Raw genomic sequence first — 12,302 nt, 5'->3', positions numbered from 1 at the left:
TGGTCTTCTTAAGTGCTAAGCACTGTGCCGCACATTGAGAATCACAGAGATTGATCTTGTCCCCAGGGAGCTTGTCATTTAGTCCTATCAGTTTCAGAGGCTCTAGGGGAGAATCTGTTGCTTTGCCTTTCCCAATTTCTAGAGGCTGCCCGCATTCCTTGGCTTGTGACCTCCATTTCTCCATCTCCAAAGCCAGCAAGTTGTACCATGTGACCACTCGTCTTTAGTCACATCTCCCTCTGGCATGACTGGGAAAGGCATAACGCATGAGACGCGCCAAGGCCCATGAATGAAATCCTGACAACTCTGGGTATTTGAAAAGAGGAATTTTCTAAGGAGACTAAGAAAAACATGTCCATTTATCTTTGTGTCTCCCATCATCAGACACAGGATCCAAAGGCCCGTCTCGATTTGCTTAATTTAACTGAGTGGGTGTAGATAGACCCGATAGAAGGGGGTGGATTGGGAGGAGGAATGGTGGTGTGAGGAGTGGCCAGGGACAGCATGAGCTTGGTAGATTGGAGAGGGAGAGAGGTGAGAATAATTAGGTGGAGTCAGACTTCGCAGGCCCTGAAACGGTTGTCAGATAGGAGAATTTAGATCCCAACAGGCCACCTCCCCGGTAAGATTCGGGTTCTGGAGCAGAGCGTGAGAACACGAGCTACCCTTTGGGGAATTGTCCTCTGGAGGCGGGGCACTGATGACTGGTGGTGGTGGTGGTGGTGGTGATGGTGGCAGTCCTGAGTCGTTAGCGGTGGCCGAGCTTTCCCGGGGGCGGGGCTTTGGCTGTGTAGTTGCTGGAAGGGAGCCGTGTCGCCGGCTGCTGCTGATTGGGTGCTGACCCAGGGGCGGAGGCATCTGGCCGCAGCTGGGAGGCAGCGGTGCGCGCTGTCTGGGAACCTGGGGCGGGGCTGCCGCCGGGCGGGGCGGGCTGGGAGCCAGGCCCCGCCCCGCCCTCCCGCGCAGGCGCGCTGCGGGCTGTTAGCTGTCAGGAGCCCAGCGGCGGGCCAGCAGGCGGGCGGGCGGGCGGGCAGGGCGGCGGGATCCGACGTGGGCGCTGGACCGGGCTGCCTGAGCCCCATTGACTGAACCCCGCCCGCGCGGCCCGGCTCCTGGCCAGCAGAGACCCCGCGGGCAGCCGGCAGCGGCGCAGGCAGCATGGGGAACCGGGAGATGGAGGAGCTGATCCCGCTGGTGAACCGCCTGCAGGACGCCTTCTCGGCGCTGGGGCAGAGCTGCCTGCTGGAGCTGCCGCAGATCGCCGTGGTGGGCGGCCAGAGCGCCGGCAAGAGCTCGGTGCTGGAGAACTTCGTGGGCAGGTGAGCGCAGGGTGCAGAGGTGGCTACCTGCTCTGGCCCTGGGAGCCCGAGGCGGGGGAGGAGGAGGGGCTTTGATGGGAATGGAGGGGGACAGTGGTACCCGGGCACGGGCGGGGTGTCCGGCTGGGGGGAACCCCTCGCTCCCCCGCCCCTCCACGCCTGGTGGCCCTCCTGTCTGCCTTTCATCCTGCAATACAAAGCCATTTCCTCCGCATCCGCCGCCTCGGGTGGGGGTAGGGGGTCCGCCCCAGGATGGACTTCCCCTGGCAGCGCACGCCTGGAAGCCAGTTTCCCTGCCCCCCGGTTCCCGGCTCCACATCTCCCACCAGCCTCCCGGAGGGGCTCGCAGGGCTGTGGGATCCATCCCTCTCCTCTCCTCCCCTCCCCTCCCCGCCTCCGCGTGGAGATGCCCCGCTGCCCGCCCTGCTTCCCCGCCGCTTCTCTCAGCTGTGTCTGCTGTTCGAGACAGTCGTCGCCTGGCGAGGGGAGGCGGGGTGCGAGGAGAAAGACCTCGTTTGTTGTGGTGCAGCTTTACCCAGCGACACTTCCCCACCATTCTCCTCCCAGGGAGGCGAGAATAAAAGGTGGTGTGTTTGCCCGAGCACCTAATTCACAGCTCCAGGCCTGTGCCAGAGGGACCGAGGCGCAGGCTCTGAGCCGGAGGGGCGGGGTGTGGGGAGGGGGGGAGAGTGGACCTGGGATGTCCAGGTGCCTTGTCATTCCTACATCATCTCGGAACTGACCAGCATCTTTCTCGCCCTCTCTCTGCGCCCCCTCCCCCAGCATCCTTTCCTTTCCCCAAGCTGAGATTGGGCCTGCTAATCTTCAAGATAACAGGCTGCATCTGAATGATAGCTAGGAGGGTTTTTTTTTTGTTTGTTTTTTGTTTTGTTTTTTCGTGACTCTTCCTACAGAAAAAGCGAAGGGATTTATTTTCAATTGGAAATCAGCTTGTCTTCCACCGAGCAATTCAGGCGGGATTCAGTTACTTGAAGGGGCCTTGCCCAAGGAGTGCAGACATTCTCCGAGAAAAAAAAAAAGCCCATTTAAAAAGCATCAGGAAAGCTGGCATTTATTTCCAGGTGGAAACAGCCGACAGAGTGGGCCGGAGGGGGAAGTTTCCAGAAATTGTACTTTTACGCTTCTTATTTGTCAGGCTAGTGATTTGGGATTCAGAAGGGTCCTCCTGTTCCTGTTCCTTTTTGCTGTTGTTAGTGTTTGTGTAAGATTTAGATAGTCCCGCACCTCCTTTGGGACTATCAGTATCCATAACGTGCATTTCCTATTCCCTCAGATGATGCTCTCTCTCTCAGGTGGTACTCTATTTTGCAACCCCCAACCCCCGAACTAGAAAGCCAAGAAGCCTAATAAAAAAGGAAAATTGCCAACAATTGGCTGGTATTTTTTACTAAGTCACTTAATCACTTTGCCTTGGCTTTATCATTTATTTTGAATGATGGTAAAGCATTTTGCCTACGTCATCATAGTCAAGACAAAGTGTTGGAGGAATATGTATTTCACACATACACGTAACAGTCACATACTTAAGGGTCTTTACTTTCTTTGATTTATTGCTAATGAAATTCACTAAATTAGGAAGTGTTACCCTCAGGGAAAGTGAGGTTTGATGACAATGCATTTTGGGTTTTACATACTCCAGAGCATTTGACATAATGTCTTAGTGGTAATTTTAACTACTTTTGGTTTTTAGACAGATACTTAAAGATTAAAATTGTAAGTAATTCAAATGCAATCACCATATTTTTATGCATCTTTCATACCTTTGCTTGGATGAACCACAATTATAATTAAACAATTCTAAATACATTGTTTGTGGCAAGAACTTTTAAATCTAATGTCAGTTTTATGTACACATTCATTCTGTTCTTTAGGTTTTCAAATCCTAACCTACTTCTTAATGCCATAATAAAATTATACAGATTTCCCCTCACTAGTTACATTCTTTTGAGATGAGAATTTTAAAAAAGAGGTATGGAAGAGTAAAATACTTTAGTTTGAACATTTTCATGATAGAATGAAAAATGGGGACATAAATATTATGCAAATCAGAGCATTTATTGAAATACATTACTAATTTGTTAGACTTTTAAACTTTTACCAATAATTAATTACTGTTAGAATGTCAAATGAAAGAAAAGGATAGACATAGAGGGAAAAGGTCATTTAATGCATATATAAAGGTTTTTAAAATATATATATTTTATTGATTTTTTACAGAGAGGAAGAGAGAGGGATAGAGAGTTAGAGACATTTATGAGAGAGAGTCATCGATCAGCTGCCTCTTGCATCACCCCTACTGGGGATGTGCCCGCAACCAGGTTACATGCCCTTGACTGGAATTGAACCCGCGACCTTTCAGTCCGCAGACCGACGCTCTACCACTGAGCCAAACCGGTCTCAGCTATAAAAGGTTTTTTGTTTTTTTATTATTTATTTTTTAAGAGTTTTTTTATCTGTAGAAATGATACCTGCCTAGCAGAGCCTATATAACAGGAGAACATTTAATTAAAAAGGTCATTTGGTTTTAGGAAAGGTTTTACTCATTGAATTATTGAAGAATCTAATTTCTAATTATAAACTAACTTTAGGGGAAAAGGAGTTCTCTCTTTTAAGAAATTCATCATAGGCAGAAAAAAACTAGTCCTATTCTACTATAACCTTTTATCTTTCTATTATCCAGAAATTATGTACTAGAGATAAGGCCCTTTCCTTTGAGGATGGAGCTTTCCTCTTTCGCTTGTTTTTAAGACTGACCTTTGTGCAGTTTTCATTTTAAGACTGACTATGTGCAGTTATTGAATGTAATCATAAAACAAGGGGCCATTGTTTGTGAAAGTCAATAGTGTTTGTATATCATTTATGCTTTTCAAATAATGGTGCATTTTCTCCTCAGTATTTGACAATCCATGCTTAGTGGGCTAATCCTTCTTCTCCTCCTGGATTGTTTCTTTCTGTTGATCCTTTTTGACACCATTGAATGAATTTGGATGTGAATGTGTTTATTTAACTGTAGCTGTAAAATTTAATTTTGGGGTGACAAGTTTGAGATTGTCATGACTAAAATGAGGCATGAATGAACTACTTGTTTGTGATTTTTCTTGCTGAAGTGATGCATTTACATATTAATGTGATATAGTATGAGTAACCAGATTGTCCTTTTGGTTGTTCAGATGAGATATATGCTGGCAGTGAGAGGCAGCTTTTGAATAGGAGTTGAGACTCGATCTGAATATGGAGATTCACTTACTGGCTTGGGGTCTGCCCATTGGTCTGCTTTGTGTACAGAAGAATGGAACTTATCCAACTATCTTTACATCCAGTTTTTCCTTTTTGCAGCACTCTGGGATGATGATGATGATGATGCTTGACATTTATTGTTTGCTATGTAAGCATTTTGTGCTAGTCTAGGTACTTTTACAAGGATAATCTTATTTAATCCCCATAAAACCCCAAAGCGAAAGGTACTCTTCTGAGTCCTGTTTTACAGAAGAGGAGGTTGGGATTTGGAGAGTTTGAGTAACTTGGTAAAGGCTAATTTAGCATAAAAATAGTAGTGCTAGAATTCAACCTGAGGTGTCTGGACTCTGTACATATTTTCTGCAATCTGAGTGCCACTTTGCCCCACCATATTGAGACTCTCCAATTATCTGATAAATGCTTTTAACTTATTTTTTGATCACTACCTAAATAAAAAGCACCACCTAAATAAATAAAAAGCTGCTACATTAATACTTTTTATTTTTATTTTATTTTATTATTTTTATTAAGGTATTATATGTGAATATTAATACTTTTTATTTACATTTACTTATGTATGTCTACCATGATTCATTTCACAGAGGATTTGAAGCAGCCCTTTAGGCAAAAGCAATGTTAGAACATACATTTCTTTACTATGTTAGACATCCTTCAAGGGAGCTCTAGAATGTAATTGGGTTGTATATTTAACTGTGTGTTTAGAGTGCATATAACTTGTTTATAGAGATGTTAAGTGAAAACTGTACTAGTTGCTAATGTGCTAATGTTTTTTAATGATATGCCTGTTAGAACATTAGTTCTTCAATGCTAATTATCTAGACAGAGGAGTCTACGTTATTTTACTCTAGCTGGACTGGTAAATAGACTTTCAATTTTGCACAAAAAGAATAGGTTTTGTGATTTCTGGAGATCAAATAAAAGATTTTTTAAAATTACTATGTTGAGGGGAGATCATTTCAATGTGGAAATTTCAAATAATGTATATATTTTAATTGTGAGGTTTCTAAAGATGGATTTGTTGATTATCAAATTAAGTTGTTTTGTGAGAGAACTTTAAAAGTGAGCCATTTGATGCTGTTATTGAATGGACATGACCAGATAATTTTTTTAAAATCCAAAAGTCAGTTATATAACTTATATAGACACTAATCTATTCTTAAATCCTTTGATTTCAAGAGAGTATTTAAAAATTGAAGAGGTGAGAGTTCTCTAATTGCAAATGAGATTAGGTACAAAGCATCAATATCAGTAAAACTTCTTAATTCAGAAATAGGTGTGTATTGAGGGAAAAGATTTTTTTTTTAAATATCAAAGCATTTGAATCAGTGAATATTTCTCAACAAATGGCTTCCAAGTATTAAAGTTATTAGATAAATGGGTGATGTCAATTAAAATGTGATAATTGTTGAAAATCATACTTCATGGTTCCCAAGAGTCTATTTAAATAAAGTATCAGAAACATGAACTTTAAAATCCAACAATAAATTGCTAAAACCTAAAATTACGAAGATATTTTTTGTTGAATTCACATCACATAACATACTTCTAGGCTATCACAAATTTGTAGTTGGATTTAATTACCACAGTCAACTTAACTTTTAAAATTAACATCCAAGAAGCAATACAATTAAATGAACTGTCTTGGATAGGATATCTTTGTTTTAGAATTTACTTATGATAAGCAACTTGATTAACTTCTTTAAGAATGAAGTTGGGCAGGCAGTCATTCAGAACTCTGGAGGAATGGAAACCTAATAGCTATGCTGAAGGCAGGCTATTGGGTTCTCTACCAATGGAACACACGTTTAATATATTAGGTGTTTTTTTTTTTTTTTTTGTAGGTAGTACCCTTTGCTAGGGCTAACAAGTGTAGCTAAATTATGATGGCTTACTTATTATTATGTTTTATTTAATATTAAGAGAGGACTACAAACAACTAAAAGAAATAGATGATTTTTTTCCTCTCCCACCAGAGTCAAGTCAAGAGAGCTCCAAGCTAGTGTACTGTATAGAAGAATGCCTACCTCTAAGTCTGCTTTGCAGTTTCTCAGCATTAATTTGAACATACATCGAATGCATAATGTGATATGAAACACGTTTCTATAAAGTGGAAGGAAGAAGGGGGTCAGTATTTGGACACCATTGGATGAATTTAGATGTGAATGTGTTTACTTCACTTACTGAGCAGGCATGGACTCTGTTCCACACTTTCCATGCCTTCCTCACCTTACCTGTTTTCACGTGCCTGTCAGTGGGACAGGAAACTTCTGATTAGAGAGACAGATTTGGGAAGGATCATGGCTAGTAAATGGACAAGCTGGATTTAGCCTTGGACATAACTCCTACTGGTACTGTTGAGAAACATGGGAAGGAAAGTAAGTGACCATAAATTTATTGAGTTCTAAGTATACTGGATAAAAATATAGGCCCTGACTGGGTAGCTCACTTGGTTAAAGTGTTGTCCTGGTGTATCACGGTTGTGGGTTTGATCCCTAGTTAGGGCACATACAAGAAGCAAACAATGGATGTATACATAAGTGGAACAACAGATTAATGTTGTTCTCTCTTCTTCCTTTCTCTTCTAATATTAGGGTATTTAAAAATTCAAGAGATAAGAGTTCTCTAATTACAAATGTGATTACACACACACACACACACACACACACACACAAGGAAGTAAACTAATAAACTGAAAGCCTAAGGAATGAAACCACAATTGTCAAATGAGTTCATAAATGAAGACAGTTGGGTATAATGCAAACTAGTTGAGACAAAATAATTTAAACTCTGTCATTTTATTTTTACCAAAAAAGAAAACAAGCCAGAAAAATTATAGTTCTGAAACTGAATTGGGATATGGGTGGAAAGTAGACAATATATGAGTTTCCAATGTCATTTGGCTGCCAGTATCATTCTAGCTCAAGGCTGCATGTACTGAAGTATCAATGTCAAAGCAGGGAGGTGGTGATCTGTGTCTGACTTGACAAGAAGGCATTGAATTTAGACCGTTACTTTATCACAGAGAGATACTGTGTATTGGAGAGGACCCAGGAGAAGAGGAGCAGGAAAGAAAAGAGGTAGGAGAGATTAAAACTAAAACTAGATGTAGTAGAGACTAATTAAGAGTGAGATGCATTAGACCAACTGCTCTGAAAGGACCTCAAGGCATTACTACTATGTGAGAGTAATAAAATTCTACCTTTTTTTTTTTTTTTAAGAATGAGGCATTCAGCCCTAGCCAGTTTGGCTCAGTGGCTAGAGAGTAAGCCTTCGGACTGAATGGTCCCGGGTTCAATTCTGGTCAAGGGCAAGTACCTTGGTTGCAGACTCCTCCCCTAGCTGTGGTCAGGTGCTTGCAGGAGTCAACCAATCAATGTATTTCTCTTACATTGATATTTCTCTCTGTCTTTTCTTCTCTCTTCCACTCTCTCTAAAAATCAGTGGAAAAATATCCTGGGGAAAGGATTTAAAAAGAAAAAGGATAAGGCATTTATTTAAAATAATGTAACTGAAGACAAAATGTCAGGGAAAATGTTCAAAAGACAAATCTGAGATGGAATGTATTGTTTAGAGAGAACCTTAAAGGCGGAGGATTGGCCTTAAATGATTTGCATTTCTTGAGTTAATCACGATTCCAACAAATAAGAGGGTTTATTAATACCACGTTGGTGATTTTAAAAATCTTGTCGTTGTTATAGGTAGCTTAGCTTTTCTTTTATCAGTAGTAAGGACTGGCATTTTCCTAGGTTCTGTAAGATGCTTTCTTCTGGCATAATTTTTGCTAACTTCCTGGAGCTACATTAGGATACAGAGAACCAAGGTCAAGAACAGAATCAGGAGTCGAATTTGGAACTTGGTGTTCAGAACTGGGAGCCCTGGGTCAGTTCATCTCCTTCTCCTCATCATCTTATTGTTCTAAAGTGCCTCCCTCTCACCCTCAATTTGGCCTCCTCCGTTCACTTTCATGGGATCAGCCTTTCCTCCCCTTGAGGAAACCCCTCTATTACTTTTCTGGAAAGCAGACCAGCAGTGACATTTTATTTCCCCCCCATGTGCCATAGTGGAAGGAGACAGGGAGCAGGGTTTTCCTCAGGCTTAGGCCAGTTCATTTGGGTGAGATAATGTACTCTAGAGTAAATTGTGACATTCAGGGAACAGATGGACCCTGGAAAAGATTAAATGAAATAGTTTGTTAATATTTTCCTACCACATGGGCATCTCTAGAAAGATGTGCGTGGGATGGCAATTGATAGGCCTAGCTTAAACCAGGGAAAGTTTCTGAGAAGTCGTATAGAAATAAATTATATAAATGGAAAGGTTACTATTTAAAGAAATAGGTGAATTCTTGGTAAAATAAAATACATATTTAGGTAGCAAATTCTTACCCTTCAGTTTGACTGTTTCATGTTTTTACTTTTTTGGGGCTTGTATTCTTAGAGTAAGGCGCATCAATGTAGAAATTTTAACAATTAAGCCCTGGCTGGTATACCTCACTGGTTAGCACATCAGCCTTTATACCAAAGGGTCTCTTGTTCGACTCCTGATCAAGGGCACATACCTGGGTAACAAGTTCGATTCCAAGCCCTGATCAGAGCGTGTATGGGAGGCAGCCAACCTGTGAGTCTCTCATATTGATGTTTCTCTCTCTCTCTCTCTCTCTCTCTCTCTCTCTCTCTCTCTCTCTCTCTCTCTCTCTCTCTCCCCTTCTTCTCTCCCTCCCTCTCTTCCATTCTCTCCAAATATCAATGGGAAAAATCTTTGGATGAGGGTTAACCAAAAATAATATTTTAATCAATTAATTTCAATAAGCATTATATTGTGTTCATACTTAATGTAAAAAAATTGATAACAAAGGCAAGCCTAATTATTGAGGTAAAGGATGATATATTTAATTCACGAATTATATGGTGATATAGGATTGCTTTTGGTCTTGTTTTTCTCTAACATTCCTGCTGAAGGTACTGTATTTTTAGTTTACAGTGGGTGCCTCAGTCCTCCCTTGTGACGGTGTCTCATTTTCATTTCTCATTACTTCAAAGTCATGATATATGGTGAATAACACATACATACTTTTTAGGAGTGGGTAGGGATTCTGAAGGGCCTCATTGTCTATCATTCAAGTAGATTGGAATTGAAAAGACTAATTCATTTATATAAGTAATTGATGGGTGACTAATCTTACTTAAGATATTGGTATTGTTAGATTCTGAAAAGGCCAATATTTGAAAAGGAGTCATCGTACCCTGGTGTGAGAATTCAGGCTTTGCTGACTAGTGTTTCAGGCCCACCTCGACTCTTGCTGGTAGGAAGGCTCCCCAGCGAGGCACTGTCTCTCTCACTGGGACTTAATTTTATCATCTGCGGTATGGAGATAATAATACAGACCTAATTTTTTATGTGCGTGTGAGTTCTCAGTAAAATGATGTAAAGCATGTGGCCCACAATATATACATTCAATAATTGATGGCTACATTATTGTGATTTATAAGAAACATATATTTAGTCTTCATCCCAGGTTCCTGTTCACAGCTCCTCAAACCCTTGGACTTTCCTTAGTGTTGGTAGCATAAAGGTGTCTTTTGTTATATCAAAGAGGTGAGTTTTGGATATCCCTGGGTCTACTAAGGATGGGACTGGATCACCGGAGTAGCTAACCATGTGATTAGAGGGATGAAGCTTTCAGGCCCCTTCCCTCACCCCCTCCATCTTGGGGGAGGGGAAAGGGGCTGAGATCGATCCCAATTACTGAAGGTCAGTGTTATAATCAATAATACTTCACAAGGAAGCCTCCTTAAAAGCCCAAAAGGACAGCGCTCCGAGAGATGGTGAACTTGGACAGTGACACATCTGAAGAGGGCATGGAAGCTCTGTGTCCCTTCCCCAAATCTTGCCTTGTTTCTGAGTTATCTCTTTTATGATAAACCTGAAATCTAGTAAGTATAATAGAACATTTCTCTGAGTTCTGTGAACCACAGACAAATTAGTGGAACACAGGAGGGGGGGGGTCATTGTAACCTTCAATCTGTAGCCTGTTGGTCAGGTATACTGGTAACAACATGGGAATGGAATCTGAAATGTGTGTGTGTCTGCGGGGAGGGGGGTGTGTGGAGAGTCTTGTGGGACTGAGCCCTTAATCTGTGGAATCTGATACTATCCCCAGGTAGCATCAGAACTGAGAATTGCTTGGATGTGTGAGGAATCCCTTCCAACACACAAGTTGGAGATTGTGTCCAGAATTTTATAGGTGCTTTTAGGAGTACAGAGAGTTTTGGACAATCAAGAGAAAAGAACACATCCCTCTATAGAGAAGGAAGATTTCCTGAATGAGGTAGGATTTGGAACGAACTTTCAAGAATAAGAATTTGATAATTTGAGACAGGGCCAGAGGCAAAGTGGTCACAGATAGCAGCCTTCTCTGACCCTTGATGGCTAAGGGTTGATGCCACACTGTTTGGCACTGCAGAATTTCTGATTGATTTAAATTCCTTTTGGGCCCCTGAGGCAGACTGCACATTCTTTATTGGTGTACCTCAAGTCTCTTGTACAATTCTGTTTTGGGTCTTTAATTGTTATTGAGTTTTTACTAATTAAAGTGTTGACTTGACTTAAGATGGGTTTAGACTGGAAGTGAAGATCCTGGCTTTTAGTAAGAGATTTATTTTTCAAACTTCTGAGATAAAATTTATCTGTGTTTGATAAACGAATGCTCTTAGCTCATGTGCCTTCATTTTTTTATTCTTCCAAAGCAAATATGTAGATATTTCTATAAGATCTACCTGAAAAACTTTGTCAAAAGAAGGATTCCTGGGCTCTGCTTATGGAGACCGACTCAGTGGCTCTTGGAGTTTAGCCATAGTCTTTCAGAAGCTCCCCTGGTGCTTCTGATAAATAGCCAGATTTGGGAACTGCCAATCACCACTTCCACAATTCTGGTTATTTCTGCAGCTGTGAAATGTTTTCCTTTCCCACCAACACACTGAAGCTACCCTCGCCAAGGTCACCGATGATCTTGGAACAGCTTAATTTACTTCCTAAGTCTTTCTGAAATTGATCATTCGTGCTGAATTTCTGCAACCACCGAGTGAGTTCAAGTTGTCATCATTCATCTTCTGGACTATAGCTATAGGCTTAATGTTTTCCCCATCTGTAACCCTCTAGTCTACCTTCCACACAGCCACAGTATGATTGATAGGGAATTAAAGTGATGTCACTCTCTTGGTGAAAACTTTTCCTGATGCCAATAGCATAGAATCTAACCTTCTTGACATGGCAAAAAGGCCCCATGTGGCTTAGCCTTCTAGCTTATCTGTTATTCTCTCTCTCTCTCTCTCTCTCTCTCTCTCTCTCTCTCTCTCTCTCTCTCTTTTTAATTGTACTCTTTTTAAAAATACATATATTTTGATTTATTTTTATTTTTATTTTTATTTTTATTTTTTTTTTACAGAGAGGAAGGGAGAGGGATAGAGAGTTAGAAACATCGATGAGAGAGAAACATTGATCAGCTGCCTCCTGCACACTCTCTACTGGGTATGTGCCTGCATTCAAGGTACATGCCCTTGACCAGAATTGAACCTGGGACCTTTCAGTCCGCAGGCCAATGCTCTATCCACTGAGCCAAACTGGTAGGGCCGTGGTTGGCAAACTACGGCTCACAAGCCACATGTGACTCTTTGGCCCCTTGAGTGTGGCTCTTCCACAAAATAC

At 41.6% G+C, this 12,302-nt stretch overlaps 1 protein-coding gene across 12 annotated transcripts in view; it reads left to right on the top strand.

The window, feature by feature from the left end:
* Positions 1 to 1,007: 1,007 nt before the first annotated feature.
* Positions 1,008 to 12,302, top strand: part of DNM3 (dynamin 3) — a 358,762-nt gene continuing 347,467 nt past the window's right edge. For 8 of the 12 annotated variants that reach the window (XM_036442129.2, XM_036442127.2, XM_036442130.2 and 5 more), the window contains exon 1: positions 1,009 to 1,319. In XM_036442129.2, the coding sequence (XP_036298022.1) occupies positions 1,159 to 1,319 (161 nt within the window). In that variant the 5' untranslated portion in view covers positions 1,009 to 1,158. Of the gene's footprint in view, positions 1,320 to 12,302 lie in introns of all 12 variants that reach the window. The other 4 variants (XM_036442128.2, XM_036442125.2, XM_036442132.2 and 1 more) reach the window with 2 other exon arrangements.

Source organism: Pipistrellus kuhlii, unplaced genomic scaffold (genome assembly GCF_014108245.1).
Source record: "Pipistrellus kuhlii isolate mPipKuh1 unplaced genomic scaffold, mPipKuh1.p scaffold_m20_p_18, whole genome shotgun sequence".
Taxonomy (NCBI): Eukaryota; Metazoa; Chordata; class Mammalia; order Chiroptera; family Vespertilionidae; genus Pipistrellus; species Pipistrellus kuhlii.
This window is presented reverse-complemented; position numbering and strand designations above follow the sequence as displayed.